At 48.5% G+C, this 21,287-nt stretch overlaps 4 protein-coding genes and 1 long non-coding RNA gene across 9 annotated transcripts; 2 read left to right on the top strand and 3 right to left on the bottom strand.

Annotated features, from left to right (window-relative positions):
• Positions 1 to 137: 137 nt before the first annotated feature.
• On the bottom strand, positions 138 to 4,938 carry LOC119138043 (PDZ domain-containing protein 7-like). 5 transcript variants are annotated; one of them, XM_037277739.1, is made up of 18 exons: positions 4,843 to 4,938; positions 4,734 to 4,775; positions 4,323 to 4,402; positions 4,121 to 4,259; positions 3,589 to 3,964; positions 3,326 to 3,502; positions 3,119 to 3,266; positions 2,727 to 2,787; positions 2,481 to 2,658; positions 2,192 to 2,403; positions 1,972 to 2,130; positions 1,754 to 1,881; positions 1,588 to 1,679; positions 1,416 to 1,507; positions 1,271 to 1,342; positions 800 to 1,138; positions 629 to 729; positions 138 to 567 (listed from the first exon to the last, which is right to left on the bottom strand). In XM_037277739.1, exons 2-18 carry the CDS (start codon positions 4,738 to 4,740, stop codon positions 394 to 396), a joined length of 2,535 nt encoding a protein of 844 aa, XP_037133634.1. In that variant the 5' UTR covers positions 4,741 to 4,775; positions 4,843 to 4,938; the 3' UTR covers positions 138 to 393. The 5 variants fall into 5 exon arrangements, with proteins under 5 accessions (XP_037133634.1, XP_037133636.1, XP_037133633.1 ...); XM_037277741.1 differs by having other exon boundaries at positions 3,589 to 3,763; positions 3,827 to 3,964; positions 4,734 to 4,923; XM_037277738.1 differs by having other exon boundaries at positions 4,734 to 4,925.
• Positions 633 to 3,237, top strand: LOC119138044. The gene is made up of 3 exons (XR_005101075.1): positions 633 to 775; positions 840 to 1,367; positions 3,155 to 3,237. It is a non-coding gene; the product is annotated as an uncharacterized LOC119138044 (long non-coding RNA).
• Positions 4,939 to 5,181: 243 nt separating the features above from the next.
• LOC119137852 (peroxiredoxin-like 2A) lies at positions 5,182 to 6,634 on the bottom strand. The gene is made up of 5 exons (XM_037277386.1): positions 6,357 to 6,634; positions 5,972 to 6,063; positions 5,767 to 5,907; positions 5,523 to 5,687; positions 5,182 to 5,456 (listed from the first exon to the last, which is right to left on the bottom strand). The coding sequence occupies exons 1-5, from the start codon at positions 6,499 to 6,501 to the stop codon at positions 5,334 to 5,336; spliced, it is 666 nt and encodes a 221-aa protein (XP_037133281.1). The 5' UTR covers positions 6,502 to 6,634; the 3' UTR covers positions 5,182 to 5,333.
• Positions 6,635 to 7,000: 366 nt separating this feature from the next.
• On the bottom strand, positions 7,001 to 10,662 carry dydc2 (DPY30 domain containing 2). The gene is made up of 7 exons (XM_037277384.1): positions 10,587 to 10,662; positions 9,541 to 9,694; positions 9,282 to 9,386; positions 8,967 to 9,086; positions 8,692 to 8,793; positions 7,332 to 8,549; positions 7,001 to 7,153 (listed from the first exon to the last, which is right to left on the bottom strand). The coding sequence occupies exons 2-7, from the start codon at positions 9,685 to 9,687 to the stop codon at positions 7,124 to 7,126; spliced, it is 1,722 nt and encodes a 573-aa protein (XP_037133279.1). The 5' UTR covers positions 9,688 to 9,694; positions 10,587 to 10,662; the 3' UTR covers positions 7,001 to 7,123.
• On the top strand, positions 8,738 to 21,163 carry scn4aa (sodium channel, voltage-gated, type IV, alpha, a). The gene is given in 27 exon segments (XM_037277382.1): positions 8,738 to 8,848; positions 10,548 to 10,803; positions 12,785 to 13,109; positions 13,215 to 13,489; positions 13,555 to 13,683; positions 13,762 to 13,853; positions 13,922 to 14,203; positions 14,271 to 14,334; positions 14,406 to 14,547; positions 14,639 to 14,836; positions 14,914 to 15,057; positions 15,122 to 15,230; positions 15,576 to 15,814; positions 15,883 to 16,056; positions 16,122 to 16,478; positions 17,030 to 17,431; positions 17,500 to 17,541; positions 17,622 to 17,757; positions 17,821 to 17,975; positions 18,042 to 18,215; positions 18,279 to 18,401; positions 18,626 to 18,907; positions 18,978 to 19,031; positions 19,099 to 19,236; positions 19,304 to 19,408; positions 19,534 to 19,804; positions 19,876 to 21,163. Coding segments are annotated over 25 exon segments (5,613 nt in total). The 5' UTR covers positions 8,738 to 8,848; positions 10,548 to 10,803; positions 12,785 to 12,833; the 3' UTR covers positions 21,126 to 21,163.
• Positions 21,164 to 21,287: the final 124 nt, after the last annotated feature.

Raw genomic sequence — 21,287 nt, 5'->3', positions numbered from 1 at the left:
CCTTTTAAGTATCAATTTTCGCCCACCCCTGCCCTCCAAGATTCATTGATATGGCTAAACTTTTTCAGCACATGTGAGCAATTAACATTCTTTCACCAGGGGCCCAAGAGAAAGCACTTTTTTTTTTTTTTTTTTTTAAACTTTAAGCAAATGACAACTTTGGGCTGTTTTGTTACTGTAAACAAATCTGAGTGTACTGGTCACTGTGAATAGACCAAAGAAATGTTTTCGCTAGGCCTTGTTTCATATTAGATGTTTGTCGGGCTTCCACGGCACATATAGAGAAATTACAAATGTATATTTTCACCTTGCTGTACATTTTGTGTTTTTATTAAAGGTTACACTGAATGGTTAAATGTGGTTTTGTTTCTGAAATGGGGCCATCATTGACCACTAGGCTGTGCTAATGATGTCTTTTTGGAGACTTGCAGGGCGGGGCACTCTGACTACCAGCACCATGGGGTCTTTGGTTTTATCGCTGAAGGCTTTTCGGATGAGGTCGACGGCGTGCTGGTGTGTGACTCCTTGCAGCGAAGCGCCGTCCACGCTCACCACCTCGAATCCGGCCTGGAGAAGATGAGAGAGGAGAAATTGTTTTTAAGGTCGGGCAATTGAATCTCTCGTATACCTTGAGCACATCGCAGGTGGAGGCGGCTCCTCCTGGGAAGATCTTCTCCACCTTCACCACAGGTTGGACCTTGGACTCTATGCCGCCGGATATGCTGATGCCTGCGACATTGAAGACACTAAGTTCAAATTGCTTCAAGGGTCACAGGTATTCTAAATTTCACATGCTCACCCAGCGACTGCTTAGTCTTGGAGATGCTGACCGTTTGCAGTTCATACTCTTGTGGAGAACGTCGGCCTGAATCTGAGACGTCTTGGCTTCCGACGGCAGGGTTTTCAGAGACTAGCCAGTTAGGGCTCAGGTGACCTTCAGGCGAGTGTTTGTGCTCCTCTGTGAACCAGTACCCATCTACTGGAATGTCTAGCAATGGCGAGAAGGGGGCGTTGGGGCGCCGCCGCCTTTCTCTGGATGCCCGTGGCCCTGACAGACTGAGTTTCTCCAGCTTGTCCGCTAGGTGGCTCTGCTTCTCCACTATGGCAGCGCTGTGCAGCTCGAAGCCTCCTCGCAAATCTAAATCACAGTATTTAATTTTCACACAGCCTGTCAAAGCTGACTTTTTTTTTTTGTATGTTCTGTGCAAATTGTACCAAACGCCAAATTTTGATGGGTTCTTGCATACAGGAACCGACTTGAAGCACCAACCTGGGATGGGTGTGATGAGACGGCGTTTGGGCGCTCGGCCGGATGCGGGCGAGCGAAGAGGCGGCGTTCGGACTGATGGGGGCAAAAAAAAGCAGAGGTAAGAGGCATACCTGTATGCATGTGTTTGTGTTTCACATGAGGACACCTGAGCGGTACTTGAGGATGTCGTATGCCTCCACCTCCACCGCTTCCACGGCGCTGTTAAATTCATGGCGGTGAGCAGCAGGAAGCATCAACCTGCCGAGAAACAATAATTTATTCATATTAGTTCCGAATATTCTATCCATAAGAAAAATATTTATTCTGGCAGTATTTACCTGACCTCCCTGAGCAGCAGCAGTTTTTCAGGCCTGTCCAGTACGGCCAGCAGGTGGCGTATCAACGTCTCCACACACTTTTCATCCAAATACTGAGCACGGAGGCACAAGTGGTGTCACTATTTTTCATACCGATGGCACAAATGGAAGATTGTCAGCATCATACCGTCCGACAAGCTTTCATGACCGCTTCCGTCTCGTCCTCTGTCAACAAACGCTGCGCTAACTCTTCCACCGCTCGAAGCATCTCCTCTGGGAACGGTTCAGTGCTCGGCCCTCCTCCAAGACTCACACCTGGATCAGGACAGAGGTTTTTTTTTTTTAAAACTTTTATTAAGAATCACCATGTAGACATAAGTATTGGGACGCCAATGTAGGGAATACCTTTGTTGGTGGACAGTGACTTGGAGCGTGACCTGGAAGCGTCTTTTTTGCGAACACCCCCAAACAGCAAGTTGACCAACGTCTTGGAGCGTTGCAGTGCGCTCTTTTCCCCTGAGGATTTACCTCCTTTCTGCTTTTTGGCCTTTTTTTGGCTGATTTCTGCATGGAGGTGCATTTGTGTAAAAGCCCCCCCCCACACACAAAAACTTAAGTCACATACCTGCTATGGTGACCTGGCTCTGCGAGCGACTGATGGGTCGGCTGGGTCTGCTGAGGGCCAGCAGTACCGCTGTCTTGTGGGACTCCCTCTTAGGACCGCCTTCATCCTCGTTGTCCTCCTGGAGGATGGCCGTGTCGCGCAGTAGCGTGGTGGCCCCCCGGCTGCGGGTGGTGTCTGTCTGGATGGCGGCCTCGCTGTGCTCTGACTCAAACCTACCACGCGGGAAAAAAAAAAAGACACGGCAGTCATGAGAGAGGAGAGAGAAAACCAAAAAACATCCCGCACACACCTCTGGTCCTCCGTGGAGATGCACACGTCCACCATGTCGGAAGCAAACGGCAAACTAGGCGGGAACATGACTTGAGACAGGCCACTCAGGGAACTGACCGGCGTTTCCGAGGACAGCGAAGACGCCGACGAATTCGACTCGGATCCCAGCGAGGAAGATTTCTGACCCCCATTGGCCACTGAGAGAGAAAACTTGAATGATTCTTGTAGAATGAGAGAGCGAGACTGTAATAAGACGAGGACGTACATTTGTTGAGCCATCTGTACTCCGCCACCATTTCCTTGTAAGCGGGATAGCGGCCGGCCTCCTGGTAGGGTGGGGTGGGGGGGTATTGTACATCAACTCATATTAAACTTTGATGGCATCTACGCTATATTTGATAGGGAGTAACACACGAGGGAAGATGTCGCACTTTCGTCTTTACCCGATCCTCTCCGCCTGTTGAATAATGCACACGGCTCGGCTATTTTCTTCAACACGGCGAAACCCAAGCTCAGACAAGTCAGGAGGAATATTACGAACGTGCGCCAGCTGTCTCACACTGTCGGCATCTTTTAATAATGCGCGCTGTTGTACTCATTGGACATTTCACTACTCTCAGATTGATTGGTTTAATTTAATTTTTTTTTGGCTCTCACCTTGATGGTCAGCATGACGTGCGTGTGGCTCTTCAGGACCTCCACGGCGTTGCTGTGGCTAATGTCCTCAAAGCTCACACCATTGGCAGCCAGGATTTGGTCACCCATCTTGATCCCGTTCTGCTCGGCTAGACCGCCGGGGTCCAGCCTGAGAGGAATCCACGGTGCGTAAAGAGAAGTTTTTCCATCGAGTTGCTATGTACTTACTTGGAGACATAAATGCCCAAACCAAACTCCTTCCCGCCACGGATGTTGAAGCCCAGGCAGTAGTCATCGGAGGTGGTGTACAAGTGGATGATCCTGCGAAGGGCGCTACCAGCGCTGGCCTCCGATGGCGTCCGCCCGCTTTCCTCCACCACCATGCGCCTGTGTATCAAGTCCACCCTGGAAAAGCATATGTAGAATTTTTCTAATCACCAGAAATTCATGAACAAAATAATTGTACGTTGCTTGTTCTCACCACTGCTCACCAGGTGGTCTTCTCTTTGGAGTAGCGTATCCCGGGCACCTTGCCCACGCGCCTCACCACCATCCTCAGCCTGTTGTTGCCCGTCAGGACCTTGACGGCGCTGCTCATGGTGATGCTCTCCAAACTGACGCCGTTTACTTCCACCAGCTTGTCGCCCACCAGCAGACCGGCTTCCTCTGTGCAAATCAACAGGGAGTAAAAAAACGCTGAGGTCACCTGACGCCGCCACGGCATCCCACCTGCTGTGCTGGCGTCTTCCACCTTGCTGACGAAGATGCTCAGGCCGTGTTCGCAGCCGCCCCGCACGCTGAAGCCCAGTTTGCCATCCACGCTTTTGTCCACTGTGATGGTGTGAAGGTCCTCGCTGTCATCGCCGCCTGAAGAAGTACAATTCGACATAAGTCTTCATGTTTTAGCCTCTGAATTCTGTTATTTTCCGTCTCACCATCCACAGGCGAGTTGATGATGATGACACGGCCCATGGGCGAGGAAGATCGGATTCCTCGCCGCCGTCTCTGCTCCTTCTTGCGTACCATGTTGCGTGCGGCCGAGTGTGACTTCCCCCAGGTGCCGGGGACCTTCTCCCTGCAGGAGGGGTCCGACCATTGAGCCATGGAGCCTGCCGGCGCCGACCTCGTTCAGCAGCACAGAATGGGGAGGAAAGCCGCCAGACTGGGTAAAGAGCACATTTGTTACATTGTGTTCAAAAATGTCAATTTACAGGTCAAAACTTACCTGTGTGACACAACAGCTGACTTTTTGGCATCCTAAAGTCACAAGTCCCGCCCTTCTTTCCCATGATTCATCTTTCTCAACTTCCTGGTGAATATCAAATACTATTACTGTACTTAGAGACATTTTTTTTTAATTCCAACCATATTGCCCTATTCTAAAGTGTGGGATTAGCTTGTGCGAAGTAGTTAAGGGAAGTCAGGTGATCACGTGGTGCGCTGCCATGGCAACGCATTAACACCCGTGACATCACCCCAGGGCTTCCCCCAGAACCACGGACAGCGTCAATGAAAAGCCTGAGCGATGCAAAACTAAACATACAAATACATTTACCGTAACTTAATACCCGCTTTAGCCATTTTGCCGATATCGAGACAGACAAAACTCAGTAACTCCAATTAATGAACAACTTACCGAGCATTATACAAACAAAGTCTCTTTTCCATCAGTCCTTGCCTGAAAGCTGCAAAAACAATCATGTAAAGAAGGTGAAAATAATTCTGTCACACTGAAAATATTCTACCTTGTTTTAAATTTAAACCCCCCCACGCTAATCCAAGTCGTTCGGTCGGCCCGAGTGGATCTATTTTGAGCGAAGACGTCCGTCGCACCCGGCCGGACTCGACATTAGACCCGCCTCTGCTGCACGCTGATTGGTTGATCGAGCTTGAGTAGGAGGTAAACGATTGGACGGCACTGTAAACTAAACAGCCACCCTAATCAAGTCGGATGACCTTATATAATTAACCTTTTATGAATTTTAAACCATATTTTATTTATATATATATATATAATTTTTTTCAGTTTGAAATTGTCAGTGATCATATGCAAAGTTCTGTTGTATGTAAAATAACAAGCTCTCTCAAGTGCCATGACATATTTTATTGCATAAGAAAAGGAATCCCAAGTCTTAAAAACATCAACTCTGTTTGCTCCGTAGAGTTTGAAAACAGACCGTCATCAACAGACTGGGAGGCTTTTTGCTACACAAGTCATCTATGCATGCAGGTTAGGTTACTCAGTGACATTATTCTCCACAGGCACGAGCTCTTGTGTGATTTCCTTGACAGCTTGCATCACATCTTCAATTTTGACCTTATCTCCAAACTCCATCTCTCGGTGTTCCAGTAGGATTCCCTGGGAAGGGAAAAAAAAAAGTTTTCCCGACTTGGTTATCCACAGATTGAATTGTGTCACTTCTACCTGCTTTTCACGTCCGATGACAAAAACGCCGCCAAGCACGAAGCCCTCTCCCAAGATATTGCCCTTGAAGCCCTTTCCGAATGCCCTGAGGCCGTTCATCCACACCCCGGCACGAAGGAACGCCAGGAGGCCCAACCGTCGCTCACGAGGTCCATAGAAGCATTTCTGCGACGGACAGAAGCACAGCGTGAAAATTCAGACTCGGTGAAACACAAGATGAACTTCATAGTTTTCTCCAAAAGACCTTTTCATCCAAGAAGATCTCCCCGTTGAAATAATTCCTGAATTTCTGGACCTCATCGCTGATGTTCTCCTTGACCACGGCGTACAGTGGAACCCCAAGCTGGTCCAGCTGGGGCTTCAGAGAGGACAGCTCTGCAGCTTCCTGGATGACAGCGTGTTAAGCTTCCATCATGCTAAGTGGTAAGTGCCGTCATCAAAATGTTTACCTCTCTGCACAGAAATCATCCTGGTCTGCGCACCGCCATAATGACAGCGCCCGTCTGCTCCCACAGAGACTTGGCCTTCAACTTTGTCTTCTCTGAAATTGAAGGTGGATATTAAGTTGTTGCAGGGGGATTAACTGACAGCAAAGAGAGGAAAGTCAGGTTTGACAATTTTGAAATGCGGGTGAAAGGAAATAGGTGAAGCAATCGTGGGTGTAAGTCAAGGGCGAATTGATAGAAAGGAATTGAAAGAAGTGACTAAAGCCAAGAAGGGAAGGAAGGAGGCAAAGGGTTACAAAGCAGCCACATTGTAAACTCAACAAAGTCCCCTTTGTTTTTTTTGTTTTTTTAAATCCTTCTCGGCAAAAGTTAGCGAGAGCACACTTACCTGCACTCAAAGTCGTGAGCTGAGCTTCTTCTAGATACTGAAGGCTGGCCTTCAGCGGCTTCGTGAGGAACATATCCGTCACGAAGTTGAAAAATCGGGCCACCAGGCCACCCGCAGCCGTTGCGACTTGGACCAGGACAGCCATTCCGCTATTCCTGCTCCTTCTCTGTACTTCTTACTCCGGAAATTGTTTGACGTCCACCTCGTCCGCAGCTCTCTTGCTGACGCTCCGTGCGTGTTACCGCGACGCCTTCATGAACGCGCACGTCACAATTTCATTCGTTTTATTTAATCGGGTGGTGCGACGTCATAAAGCAGTCATTGTGCAACGACGATTTTCTGGTTTAAAAGTCACCAGAGATAATAGGAGTACACTCCTTCCTTAAAATGAGCACAATCGTTTCCTGTTTGTTGAGCGAACTTTACTTTTTAGTCTATTTCTGTTCAAATATACATGCGCGCAAGCATCTGTCTAATTTAGAGACCGTCTACAAATTAAATGTCCTCGGGTGACATGTCAAACGGACGTCTGTTTTAGGGACCATCCACAAATTACCTCTGACGCATGGCAGACAAATTGAGAAAAATATTCACCAAAAATGCAGTGAAACTTTTCAACTTATACAAAAAAGTAGCACACGGTGTTGTTTCAAGTACATAATGTTTATTTGAATATTTCAGAGGGCATTTTTTTTATATAGGCTCATATGCAATGATGAATGTAGGATATTCAAAAATTGTTCATCAGTGGACCCTCAAGCAGCGATTTAGTCATTTTTCTGCTGTTCTGTTACTACCTGCAAAGCCACACAAATATTAGTCACCATTAAACAAAAATCATATTAAAAAAATGCATGAATAACATTCACGATAGTTTTGATGGCTTCTTTTTTTTTTCTTTTTCAGATGTGCTGGTGCTGAATTGACCTGTGGCGTTACCGTAACGTGTTAGCAACCAAAATGTATTTCACCAACCTCTTCCGAGCCTTGAACAACTGCTGTTGAATTTGAATCAGGGGTCACCTCTTCAGTTTTTGCCAACTGGTTGTCAACCGCCGGGACTGGGTTGGACTCAGTTAGTTGAATCTGGGGGGCCTCAACCTGCGGAGCCTCAGCCTGCGTAGGCGCCTCCAACTTTGACTCCACCTGCATAGACTCGGACTTAGCACACTCAACTTGAGAGGACTCAGCCTCTGTGGACTCCACACTTGGATTCTGGACCTGCGTAGACTCCAGTATTAAGGAGTCCACCAGTGCAGACTCTGAGGTCTCAATGTGTTTGGATTCAATGTCAGAGACTTCAGCTTCAAAGGACTCGGAAATGGCGGTCTCAGACTGAGCTAGGTCCACCGTTGGAGATTCCATCTCTGCAGACTTGGGATGAGAGGTCTCAGCTTGTTCAGATTCCATGTGGGAGACTTTAGCTTGAGAGGTCTCATCCTGCACAGAGTCCACCAGTGTGGACTCCTTCTGCACGGACTCGCCCTGTGTAGACTGCACCCGGGGGCTCTGAAATTGGGTGAATTCAGCCGGAGTGGACTCTGCTTGCGCAGATGCTCCTGATGTGAACTCCACCTGGGCAGATTCAACCTGGGAGGTCTCAGCTTGTGCAGAGTCTGGGTAGTAGCTCTCAGCTAGAGAAGATTCCGATTGCATGGACTCCACCTGCCCAGACTGCACCCGGGGGCTCTGAACTTGGGTGAATTCAGCCGGAGTGGACTCTGCCTGTGCAGATGCCTCTGGTGTGAACTCCACCTGTGCAGACTCAACCTGGGAGGTCTCAGCTTTTGTAGAGTCTGAGTAGTAGCTCTCAGCTGGAGAAGATTCCGATTGCATGGACTTGGCCTGCGCAGACTCCCCTGGCGTGGACCCCAAATCCACATCCTCTGCCTGGGAGCTCTCAACTTGTGTTGATTCCACATTGGAGGCCTCAGCCTGGGAGGACTTGTCTGGGATATCTGCTTGGTAGGTCTCAGCCTGGATGGATTCTATAGACTCTGTCTGGGACGTATCAACCTGCCAGGACTCCCCCTGCTTAGCTTCTCCTTGCATGGACTTAACTTGGGTGGATTTCATTTCTGCAGACTCTATCTGTGAAGATTCTGTATGAGAGGTCCCAGCTGGTGTGGTTTCAATCTGGGATGCCTCAGATGGAGAGGATTCCATCCTTGCAGATTCAGCATTCTCGTCCTTCTGGTAAAAAGGTGTCAGGAGAATTCTGTAAGTTAATTTGTCCTCATTCCTCTCATCTGGTTTTGTGTCTCTCAACTTGCACCATGCTTCTGTTCCCAGCTGGGTTCTCCACTCAACTCAATAAGACCATTCTTGAACTCACCACGTTCTCCTCTCGGGATTTCTCCACTTCGGGCTGGTCCTGCTGGATGACGTCGGTCCGCGGAGAGACAACTGGAGCAGTTCCGTTATTAGTCGTCTTCACCTGGTGGACAAATGAACACGTGTCTCTCCGCAAGATGGATCCCAAACCAGCTAAGGTCTCTCTTTCTTCCCCCATACATAGCTCACCCTAACCCCGTGCTCATAGGTCAACATACTTTGCATGCACATGCAGAAGAACCACCACCAAACACGTTTTGATGTTTTTTTTTTCACCTCCTGATCATGTTCCAGAAGTCCACTTTGCTGTTGGGTTTCTTGCTCATGGGGGTCGCTCACAGGTTCGTGTGTGGCTCCCACATGATCTTCTGGTCCTGTAGGCTCCGTTTTAGAGAGCTGTTAAGGTGCCGAGTGTCAAATACTCTTCAAAGCTACAACATTTCATCTGATTCTCTGCCTTCACCTTGCCTGCTCTTCACCTCCCATTCATCCCAACTCTTGGCTGAACTTGCTGCTTTCTAACTGCTGACTGACCTCTGGAATGCGACTACACCAAATGGCAAAACATAAATTAAAATAAAAGTTAGGTACTTTTACAGCTGGCTCCTTCTCGGCGTCCTTCCCAGCATCCTTTTTGGTGTCCTTCTCGCCGGCTTTAGCTCTTTCCTTCTCCATAAGTGCCAACCGGGTCTGTTTCTGTAAAAAAAATATTTTTTTATAAATATTCCACAATTTTTTATCTGAATGGTAATATAAAACAGACTATCACTCTCGAAACGTTAGACAACAGCGCCATCTATTGACAAAATAAACAAAGTAAACTTTTTATTCATTTATTTATTTGTTTGACCTTTTCTTCATATTCAACGTTGGAGTTGTATTTGTACAGCCAGTGAGCCAAAAACTGGATGGGGTCCATGGGGCGCTGCTCTACCACTTCAGCAAGCCCCTCTGCCAGACATGAACCCAGATGAGTCTTGACGAACTCGGAATCCATGTTTTGACTCTGTCAGGGTAGTAGAATTAAATTTGTAATTCATATGATTGCACTAACACAAAAGTCTGTTCAACTAGGTTGATCTCAAATATGAAGTCATTGGCTCGTTTTATTTTGTTTTTTTTTAAAGAAAACAAGCAAAATCACTGTCACTGTAAATGAAAAATAATAATTAGCTACATTGTAATTCTCTCCAAATAAATTCACTGACCTTTTAAGATGACAAGAAAGAAAAGGATGAAACAAACCAGTTGCCAAACACGACTTCACTTCCGGATGTGTTTGTTTGTGTTTCTATGGTAACAGTGTCGCTTTTTTAATAGTCCCCAGACTAGCCTTGAAAAGGTTCCGACTAATCTGTGCCATTGTTATTACACTTTAAAGAATTAATAAATCAATATTAATTTGGTCTATCTTGTTATTTTTTTCAATTAGTGTAGTAAATAATTCTAAGGTACTATTTAACGCTGTAATGCCATTGTTATTCAACTTTACAGAATTAATAAATTAATATTAATTTAGTCTACTTTAGTATTTTCAATTAGTGTAGTAAATAATTCTAAGGTATTATTTAATGCTGTAATGCTTTTCACATTGTTTACATTTGTGTGATTTATTTTTTACATAGGTTTTTAATGTTGTAATTTATTTCATTTTGGTTTTAATTATTATATTATTTTAGCCAAGCTATTATTATTATTATTAATATTTATTTATTTGTACATAATTTAATCAATTGTTACTTTATAAAATCCATAATATTTTATATAGGAACATGCTTAAAAAAAATAAACCACACACCTAGTCAAATTATCTTGCATTCTTAATTGACATGGATTTTCATTTGCTTTTGCGGCTAGGAAAGTGGGCACCGAGAAGGAGATGTGAATGATGCTAACCTGCCGTGGAGGAGCGACGCCTCCGATTTCAGGCTGTGGTACGTCAGCGTCAGCAGCAGCTGCCCCTCACAGAGATCACACAACCTACTACTGCCGCCGGCCGGGGCAGTCACGAATCACAAGCACGTCTTCCTCAGGACGACAACGACGACAGGATTTATTTTCCTTCTTGTCCACTAGACTGGATTCTGTGGGATCCTTTGCACTACCGTGGCAGGTATTTGACCTTTTACCTTTCTCGTGTGTTGTCTTCTCTTTCTCGCTTACATTAACTTTAATTAGTCTCATTTCGTGCTACAGGTTGAAAACTTCTGAGGTGAAAAGGTTGCATTGAGGTGTTTACGTCCACTTTAGGAGATTGAAACTGCCACTTCCCCACAACCCCAAGAGTTCCAATTTTTTTTTCTCCATTAATATAAAAACTGCCAAAATGTGAAAGTTTGATTTGTTTGGGGCCACAGTTGAAGTTATTGGGCTTGAATTAAAGATATAGTTAGCTCACATTTGTTCTAATAATAAGCATAGACCTGTAATTGAGCTTGGGGTCATATTTGGAATGGGGAGACTTCTCTGTAGTGGTTTTGCATGTGTGTGTTAAGTCTCGCATTTTGATGTCCATCGTGGACCTTCTCCTTTGCATTGTACCTCTATTGTGCCCTTTTCACACTGCACTTAGCAGGGCGTGCCGTCGACAACGAGATCGTCCACCGTCGTATTTTCAACTCCATTTTGTTTTCCCCAAACCATCCTGCTTCCTCCATAATGTTGATTTTTTTTTTTTTTCCTTTTTGTCCACCACCTAAAGTGTCTTTACTGCATCTGCCGTCACACGTTCACGGACTCTTGGAAGACAAGGGTGTGGGGTTTTGGGTTTCTTTCACCAAGCGCGACCATGTGACAAAGTACTTGGCTGCGGCCGCCGTGTTTTCCTGGGGAAGATGAAAAAGTGAAGCGGGGTTAACGTCAAGTTGCAAGTTACTTCTTGATTCATGGCGACATGGTACACATTTCATATCGTGCCCTCCTCCTGTTTTACTTCTTCCCACATGTAATCTACTCAGATTACTTTGCCGTTCGAGCAAAGGCCAAATGGGTCAGAGGCTGAGTTTGAAAAACTGCACATCAAGAACAAATTCTGATTCCGTTCAATTCCTCACCTATTTTTGCTTTTAATGCAGATACAAATGCGAGGCATGTGCTCCTGTCAAAGTCTATTAATCACAAGGCTCCAATGTATGTCTGTGGGGCCTCAAGAGCGTACGGGCCGGCTTAGCTCTGGTCTTTACAGCTCGCCGGGGGTATGCGATGCCACTCTCAGCTGCCCTCTCAGCAGTAACCGCACGATGCATGCAGATATTTCCAGAGTCATCAGATCCAGAGGACCCTTGCGGCCAATCACGATGCTGTAACACGCAGGCCGCAGTTTACAGGTGTAAAGCTAGGAATTAGTCCGGCGCCGACTCCCTATAGGCTTCGAAATACGGGGTTAATTGGCAGCTGACAGGGAGTGATTTGACCCCGTGAGAACGCAGCAGGGAAGGCACGTGGCGAATGTTAAAGAAAGCGTTGGGGCCAAGCGTCTGTGATAGCTTATCGCTAACGCACGACGAATATTGCAGTTGACTGAGTTAGTTGTGTAACTCTTCTTTTATCCATTCTATTTAAGCAACTTGTTTATTTACTGTACATTTGACCCCCAGATATTCGCTGGGGATTTCAAGTCAAGCATTTCTTGTCCTTTTCAGTCCAACAGTGTCTTGGGTATACGTGGAGGCGATGGTGAACGATCAGATGTCTGGTAGCCACTTGGCCAGGGGGCTCGCAAAGTGCAGTCGAGGGTGCGAAGGCGGAAGCGCACTTGTGTTCGGAGCCCCCACCCGTGTCGTGTAGTCGGGTCGGAGATCCGAGCTGTTGATCGGGAGGGGATGTGAAGGCGGGCGAAGGAATGAGCGCAGTCATTCGGCTCCTGTAACTCGACGCTTGGTCTTGACAGCCGCTAGCAGCTGGGGGGCCACCGAATCCTGCTCACATGTGGGAATGCATCATCCGCTGTGTTATCACTCTCTCTCTACGAATGTGTCTGCGTGTAGGTGGGCAACAGCCATTCATGCGTGTGATTGATGGATCTCATTGGTTGATTGCTTCCACAGCTTGCTGATATGCTCCAAAAAACCTAATCACAATTTTCCACCTCGCAGTTCCACCTAGGGTGACCCCTGTGCGGCGGTAGCCCTTCGCAATGCCAAGATGGCTCCCCCGCTCCCTCCCTCAGGCGCCAACGCGTTCCGCCCCTTCACCCGAGAATCGCTGGCGGAGATCGAGAGGCTTCAAGTGGAAAAGCGCAAAAAGGCAGACCCAGTAGACGGACACGATGAGGCCGAGGTGGAGGAAGAGAAGGCGCCGGCGACCCCCAACGCCGACTTGGAGGCCGGCAAGAGTTTGCCGTGGATTTACGGAGACCCTCCGGCGGAGATGATCAACACACCGTTGGAGGATTTGGACCCCTTCTACAAGGCTCAGAAGGTCAATTGGATTTTTAATACCACTTTCGAGTTCGAGTACTCACCCTTTGAGTACGAAAGTACCGATACTTACTGAAGATTAACTGTCACGTTTGTGCTTTTTCAGACGTTCATCGTGATTAGCAAAGGCAACACCATCTTCAGGTTCAACGCGGAGCCGGCGTGCTACCTCCTGAGCCCCTTCAGCATCGTGAGAAGAGGATCCATCAAAATCCTCATCCATTCATATCCTTAACGCCACCGCTCATTTCAACCCGCTCCCTTACATGTTTCCTTAACGTGACGCCTCAAATTATTCAGCATGTTCATCATGATCACCATTTTATCCAATTGCGTGTTTATGACCATGAGCAACCCGCCAGCCTGGAGTAAAAATGTCGAGTGAGTACGCGGTCGTACGTGTGAATGTCGATTTTGATTGCTAAGAGTTTTCTTTCCGTCCTCAGGTACGCTTTTACTGGGATTTACACCTTCGAGGCTACCGTCAAAGTGTTGTCCAGAGGCTTCTGCATCGGCTCGTTTACATTCCTTCGAGACCCGTGGAACTGGCTGGATTTCATGGTGATCAGCATGGCGTAAGCAACACGTCATGTTGATCCGCCAAGTAGGCAACCTTCTGATTTTTTTTTTTTAATTTCGGGATGTTTTTGCAGGTACATCACTGAGTTCGTCGATCTCGGTAACGTGTCCGCCCTCAGGACCTTCCGTGTGCTACGAGCCCTTAAAACCATCACTGTGATTCCTGGTACGTTTTTTTTTTTTTAAATTCCATTTCCTACCACAGTTACCTTTAACGCTTTCTGGTCCCGGCAGGTCTAAAAACCATCGTGGGCGCGTTGATCCAATCGGTGAAGAAAATGGGGAACGTGATGGTCCTGACTGTCTTCGCTCTGGCCGTGTTCGCGCTGGTCGGCCTCCAGCTGTTCATGGGCAACCTACGGCACAAGTGCGTGCGTTGGCCCGTCGACGGCAACGACACCGCCGAGTGGTTCAACGTCACCGACGCGTTAGCGCTCGACAACCAAACGGTCGGTTTCAACGCTAGCGATTATTCCAACGGCACCTTCGATTTCGCAGAGTACATCGAGAACTCGGGTATGTTGCATCATAGGTGTTACGTTAATCAAATCGTTTTTACAGGATTCTGTTCAAATGTGTGCAGAAAACTACTACTTTCTGGACGGCAGCAAAGATCCTCTTGTATGCGGGAACGGTTCCGATGCTGGGTATGATCTTGACATCATTTCTTCCCTGAGATGAGGTCTTCACTCATTACACCTCCGTGACTTAACTCTAGAGTCTGCCCTGAAGGTTTCACGTGCATGAAGGCCGGCGGGAACCCAAATTACGGCTACACCAGCTTCGACTCGTTCGGCTGGGCTTTCCTGGCGCTCTTCAGACTCATGACCCAGGACTACTGGGAAAACCTCTTCCAGATGGTTGGAATTCCGCAGGCGTTTCCTCTCCTTCTCACCGGACGTGGAGAACGCCTCCTTATTTGTCGTAGCTTCTCGTTTGTTCCAAACGCAGATCCTGCGGGCGGCGGGCAAAACGTATATGCTCTTCTTCGTGGTGGTGATCTTCCTGGGATCCTTCTACCTCATCAACCTCATCCTAGCGGTGGTGGCCATGGCGTACGACGAGCAGAACCAGGCCACGCAGCGTGAGGCCAAGGAGAAGGAGGAGGAGTTTCAGCGTATCCTCGAGCAGCTCAAGAACCAGGAGCAGGTACGGGCTTAACTTTAGCTGAGCTTGACTCCTCAAAAGGTGCTTGGTGGGCTTCTACACCAAACTGTTTCTTGTAGGCTCAGCAGTCTGGAAGTCGAGAATCTCTGAACAGTAGCAAGCTGCCAAGTCGCCACTCGAGCCCGGAGCGCGACGAAGCTGTCAAGGACTGTAACGGCAAGATGGTCCCAAGCCTCATGGTCCGACCGCCCACCATGGTCGTGGTTAGTGGCTGTCGTCTTCCGAGTCATCAACTATGAGGCTTCATTGTAGCTGTTTTGATTTTAGTGTAATGATGATGAGGAGCTCAGGGAGAAGTCTCCAGGCATGCTTAATCCAGATGATCTTCATCCGGACGATCAGAGCCAGAGGCAGAGGTCCACCAGCGCCATGGAAGGTACTGCTCGGTCCCATTCGCTAGGTGTTAAGCCCTTTGCGGGCGCGAAGAGATAAACGTGGCATCAAGTTTGAAGCAGAGCTGAGGTGGCAGCACAGGCACAATTATATTGCACTTAGTCAGACTTCATTAGTAAGAATCTCTGTCAACATTCAAGCGCTCATTTCATTTGGGAGAATTAAGTCATGCGACTTCAAGTCTGGCGGCTTTCCCACTGTTGTTGTCACCTCGGTGAAAACAACCCGCAGCGATTATAGAAACAAGATGAACGTTTGTAGCATTAGCGTTGCTATTCCTGGGTATTAAACTGCTCTCTCCTTTTGGACCTTTTTTTTTTTTGTCCAGAGTTGGAGGACGCTCAGAGGCCGTGCCCACCAGGCTGGTATAAATTTGCCAACGTTTTCCTCAAGTGGAACTGCTGCAAGCCGTGGATGACCCTCAAAAAGTGGTTGTACGTCATTGTGATGGACCCTTTCTTCGACCTGGCCATCACCATTTGCATCGTGCTCAACACGCTCTTCATGGCCATGGAGCATTACCCCATGACCAAAGAATTTGATGAGATGCTTTCCGTGGGCAACCTGGTGAGACCAAACTTTCTGCTGTTTATTTCTATAATGCTGACTTTCGTAACTTCTGGAACTTTTCTTAGGTTTTCACTGGGATCTTCACAGCGGAGATGGTCCTTAAACTCATTGCCATGGATCCTTACTACTACTTCCAAGTGGGTTGGAATATTTTTGACAGCATCATCGTAACTCTCAGTCTTGCAGAGTTGGGCCTGGCAAACGTTCAGGGGCTCTCGGTCCTGCGTTCCTTCCGCTTGGTGAGTGCCACTCACCCGGTCACACTTAATCTCACTCATTCACATCTTCTGTGCTGTGGCGATAGCTTCGTGTCTTCAAGCTAGCCAAGTCCTGGCCCACACTCAACATGCTGATCAAGATCATCGGAAACTCCGTGGGCGCCCTGGGCAACTTGACGCTGGTGCTGGCCATCATCGTCTTCATCTTCGCCGTGGTGGGCATGCAGCTCTTTGGCAAGAACTACAAGGACTGCGTATGCAAGATCTCCGATGACTGCGAGCTGCCGCGCTGGCACATGAACGACTTTTTCCACTCCTTCCTCATCGTCTTTCGCATCTTATGTGGCGAGTGGATCGAGACCATGTGGGACTGCATGGAGGTGTCCGGGGCGGGAATGTGCCTCATCGTCTTCATGTTGGTCATGGTTATTGGAAATCTCGTGGTGAGTAGATTTTTTTTTTTTTGTGTGTGTACAGTTGAAATATAAAAATAACGGTTCCTTCTTGGAAAACGGCCAAATTAGATCTTGATGTCAGAAGAAGTGACCATGTCATGAGCACTTCCTGGTAGGTTATTCATAGAAATGAAAAGGAAATAGCTCATCAGCAGGAGAGCTGAAAAGCACCGACTGCCAAGTGCCAAATTTTTCAGATGACCCCCCCCACCCCTCCTCCTCCTCAAATCGCCATCTCAGGGGTTCGTTATGTACGCGGATGGAAAAAAAAAAAGTACACGCTTCTATTTAAATCCAATGACTTGAGAAATCAAATTCTGGTTTTGACCTTGTGTTAAGATCCAGATCAGGTCGGCGTGCTGCCACCACGCAAACAGCTGCCGAGCATGTGTGAAGGGGAGTCATCGGAGATGGCGTATTCGACTGTAATCGATCATATCGCTCCGATCATATGGCTTAATCCAGGATTTGATACATGTTAGCATGACGGGGAAGCAGCTAACCCTAACAGACTCGGGACATGTCGACCTTCTGCGCAGGTGCTGAACCTCTTCTTGGCGTTGCTGCTCAGTTCGTTCAGCGGCGACAACCTGTCGACGGCGGATGACGACGGCGAGCTTAACAACCTCCAGATCGCCGTCGGGAGGATCACGCAAGGCATTGACTGGCTCAAAGCTAATGTCACCAAAATTCCAGGGAGGATCCTGGGCAAAATACCCAAGGCGACTGAGGACACGGTGGAGATGAACGACTTAGACAAAACGGCAGACGGGATAGCAAATTGTCGGATGCCGGGACGGGCTTCCGGCGCCGGTTTGGATGGAGAGCTTGCTCTCGGTGTGCCCATCGCTCAGGGGGAGTCAGACTTTGAAATTCTGGACGATGATGACGACGAGTATGACTCCAATCTTTCCACTTGTGGCGACAGCCTTCATGACGATGTAAGAATGAAGGTCTTTACCGTGTATCTCCAAAGTCCTTAAAGCCATTGTCATTTTTATTTTTTTAGAAAAGCCTAGAGGACGATCTAGGTCTTATCAAAGAAGTCAAAGTGAGTAGCTTCTCTCCATAAAAACGATATTGTCTTTTCATGTCTGTTGATGCAACGTTGTCTGTGTTGCGCCTGAGCAGCTGATGGGCGTGGCCACCGAGGACGCCGACGTATCAATGTGCAGTACGGCCGATTATCAACCGCCTGAACCCGAACTGGAAGAAGAAGAGGAGGAAGAACCGGAGCCGGTGGAGCCGGAAGCCTGCTTCACCGACAGTAAGGATTTAAAACCTGAACAGTGCTCCCATTTGGAATCCATTTATGATATCTCACCGACAGACTGCATTGGGCGCTGGCCGTGCCTCACCGTGGACGTGGACACCACCAAAGGCAAGCGATGGTGGAAGCTCCGCAAGACCTGCTTTGCCATCGTGGAGCACGACTGGTTTGAAACCTTCATCATCTTTATGATCTTACTAAGCAGCGGCGCTCTGGTAAGTCCTCGGAACACGTCCCAACGTCTCTCGCCGGTACATATTTGTCACGCTACCCTTCGACAGGCTTTTGAAGACATTTATCTCGAGCGACGGCGAATCATCAAAATTATCCTGGAGTATGCCGATAAAGTTTTCACCGTCGTCTTTGTCATCGAGATGATCCTGAAATGGACGGCGTACGGTTTCAAGACCTACTTCACCAACGCCTGGTGCTGGCTGGACTTTTTTATCGTCGATGTAAGTTCTCAGAAGTTCCGACGAGGGTCTGGCGGGGTCACAAACTGGCTTCTTTTGCTGTAGGTTTCTCTGATTAGCTTGGTGGCCAACTGGATGGGATTCTCCGAGCTGGGGCCAATCAAATCCCTCCGAACGCTGAGGGCGCTGAGGCCTCTACGCGCTCTCTCCAGATTCGAAGGCATGAGGGTAAGTGGCGCCGAAGCGGCCATGCTTGAGATTGCCACGCCTGGTTGTCATTGTGTAATGTTACACTTAAAATTAAGCTAAGCGGCTAACCAGAATGCTATCTGCACGTTTTGACACGTGTGACGTTTCTCCTAGCTTGCATGCGTGGGAGCGCAACCAGGTAAGTGTTGCGATCGTCGTTCCTCGCCTCGACGTCAAGCTTCTCACGCTTTTGACCTCACCAGGTGGTGGTGAACGCGCTGGTCGGCGCCATCCCGTCCATCTTCAACGTCCTGTTAGTCTGCCTCATCTTCTGGCTCATCTTCAGCATCATGGGGGTCACCATGTTTGCCGGCAAGTTCTACCGCTGCATCAACACCACCACGGAGGAACCCTTCGCCGTCGCCCAAGTCAACAACCGCAGCGAGTGCCTGGCCCTGCAGGAGGCCACGGGGGAGGCCCGCTGGGTCAATATCAAGGTCAACTACGACAATGTGGGGAAAGGCTACTTGTCGCTGCTCCAAGTGGTGCGTAACCTAAAATGTTCTCCGTTTCAAAAAAACCCAACAACAAATAATTTTGATATTTTTTTTGTAGGCAACCTTTAAAGGCTGGATGGACATCATGTATGCCGCTGTTGACTCCAGAGAAGTACGTACCTCGCTATTCACCGAGCCTCGAATTCTTTCCATTCGTACGATTTGTTGACGCTCCTCAGGTGGAGGAGCAGCCGTCGTACGAGATCAACCTATACATGTACATCTACTTTGTCATCTTCATCATCTTCGGCTCCTTCTTCACGCTCAACCTCTTCATCGGTGTTATCATTGACAACTTCAACCAGCAGAAGAAAAAGATGAGTGTTCACATGTTTGTCTTAAAGCTCATAATAATTCTTATAATGATGACATTTGCTGCTGCACTTGGGAGATAAAGACATCTTCATGACGGAAGAGCAGAAGAAGTACTACGAAGCCATGAAGAAACTCGGTTCCAAGAAGCCGCAGAAGCCAATTCCACGTCCCACGGTATGTTTTATTTCGAAACGATTCAGTGAGTGTCGAGAATCTCAAGACCTCAGCTGAGCTTGTCATCATGTCTTGTCAACACTCGTGACCCCCCTTGGACTTATATTTCTTCCCTCCCCTGGCAGAACTTTCTCCAGGGCTTGGTGTTTGACCTCACCAATCAGCAGTTCTTTGACATCTTCATCATGGTGCTCATCTGCCTCAACATGGTGACCATGATGGTCGAGACGGACAACCAAAGCGCAGAGAAGGAGGATTTCCTCTTTAAAGTCAATCTGGCCTTTATTACGGTCTTCACCACCGAGTGCGTGCTGAAGCTCTTTGCTCTGCGGCAGTACTTCTTCACCAACGGTTGGAATGTATTTGACTTCATCGTGGTCATCCTCTCCATTGCTGGTGACAAAGTCGCCGTATGAAATCTGTCAATCGTGTTCTACTGAAGCCTTCATGAAGTTCTTCTCGTGCAGGCACCATGCTGTCGGACCTGATCGAGAAGTACTTTGTGTCACCCACGCTCTTCCGTGTGATCCGTCTGGCCCGGATCGGTCGCATCCTGCGTCTCATCAAAGGCGCCAAAGGCATCCGGACGCTCCTCTTTGCCCTGATGATGTCACTCCCCGCCCTCTTCAACATCGGCCTGCTGCTCTTCCTCATCATGTTCATCTTCTCCATCTTCGCCATGTCCAACTTCGCCTACGTCAAGAAGGAGGCGGGCGTGGACGACATCTTCAACTTTGAGACGTTTGGCGGGAGCATCATTTGCCTCTTCCAGATCACCACGTCGGCCGGCTGGGATGGGCTCCTGCTTCCCATGCTCAACAGGGAGCCCCCCGACTGCGATCCCGACTTTGAGAACCCCGGCACGGACGTGAGGGGCAATTGCGGCAGCCCGGGCTTGGGCATGATATTCTTCAGCAGCTACATCATCATCTCCTTCCTGGTGGTGGTCAACATGTACATCGCTATCATCCTGGAGAACTTCAACGTGGCGCAGGAGGAGAGCAGCGACGCGCTGTGCGAGGATGACTTTGAGATGTTCAACGAGACGTGGGAGAAGTTTGACACGGACGGAACCATGTTCATCGAGTACGCCCGCCTCTCTGACTTTTGCGACGCTCTGCAGGAGCCGCTGAGGGTCGCCAAGCCCAACCGCCTTCGTCTGATCCAGATGGACCTCCCGCTGGTCATCGGCGATCGCATCCACTGCCTGGACATCTTGATGGCTGTCACGGAGATGGTTCTTGGAGACACGCTGGAAATGGCCGCCATGCGGGAGAGCATCAAGACCAAGTTCCTCCAAAGCAACCCCACCTCGGACTCCTTCGCGCCCATCACTACCACCGTACGCCACAAGGAGGAAACGTGGGCCGCCACCGTCATCCAGCGGTCCTATCGGAGCCACCTGCTGCGACGCGGACTCCGTCACGCCGCCTTCCTGCGCCGCTCCAAGAGAGGGACCGCCCAGGTCCAAGACCCGGCGGAGAAGGAGGGCTTGATTGCGCGCAAAATGGGAGCGCTGTATGCTAGTTGTGTGAACCTCTCCAAGGGGAATGAGACTCTGGTGGCACCAGGAACCAGACCAGGTCTTGGCGCGCCTAGGTCGAGTGTCATGTCGGTACCTGTGGAAATCAGTAATGAGGTGGTGCTACATTCTGCCCCCGAGCCAACCCGAGTTCTCGACAGCCTTCAAGAACACATCAGAGAGTCGCATGTGTAACCAAAAAAAACTTTTTTTGTTGACATTTTTACGAGGATCCAAAGATCTCAATCCTCCCTCAAAACTCAAATGAATGTTTTGATGAATGCAAGAAGGCTTGCTTGTCATGTTCAAGTTCTCCAGAGCAGTCTTAAGATGACTTTTGGGAGTCTCCGAATCAAA

The sequence above is a fragment of the Syngnathus acus genome, chromosome 19 (genome assembly GCF_901709675.1).
Source record: "Syngnathus acus chromosome 19, fSynAcu1.2, whole genome shotgun sequence".
NCBI classification, from domain to species: domain Eukaryota; kingdom Metazoa; phylum Chordata; class Actinopteri; order Syngnathiformes; family Syngnathidae; genus Syngnathus; species Syngnathus acus.
This window is presented reverse-complemented; position numbering and strand designations above follow the sequence as displayed.

Bases quoted from the DNA above. Each gene is read 5' to 3' on its own strand.
- dydc2 (XM_037277384.1), bottom strand. From the start codon at position 9,687: ATGGATTCCGAGTTCGTCAAGACTCATCTGGGTTCATGTCTGGCAGAG. The intron at 9,387-9,540 runs GTCAAACAAATA...TTTTTTTTACAG, and splicing joins ACGTTGAATATGAAGAAAAG to AAACAGACCCGGTTGGCACT. The intron at 7,154-7,331 runs GTTGGTGAAATA...GTGGCTTTGCAG, and splicing joins TTGTTCAAGGCTCGGAAGAG to GTAGTAACAGAACAGCAGAA.
- LOC119138043 (XM_037277739.1), bottom strand. The intron at 1,139-1,270 runs GTTGGTGCTTCA...ACTGTGATTTAG, and splicing joins TCTCATCACACCCATCCCAG to ATTTGCGAGGAGGCTTCGAG. The intron at 730-799 runs GTGAGCATGTGA...TCAATGTCGCAG, and splicing joins CAAGACTAAGCAGTCGCTGG to GCATCAGCATATCCGGCGGC.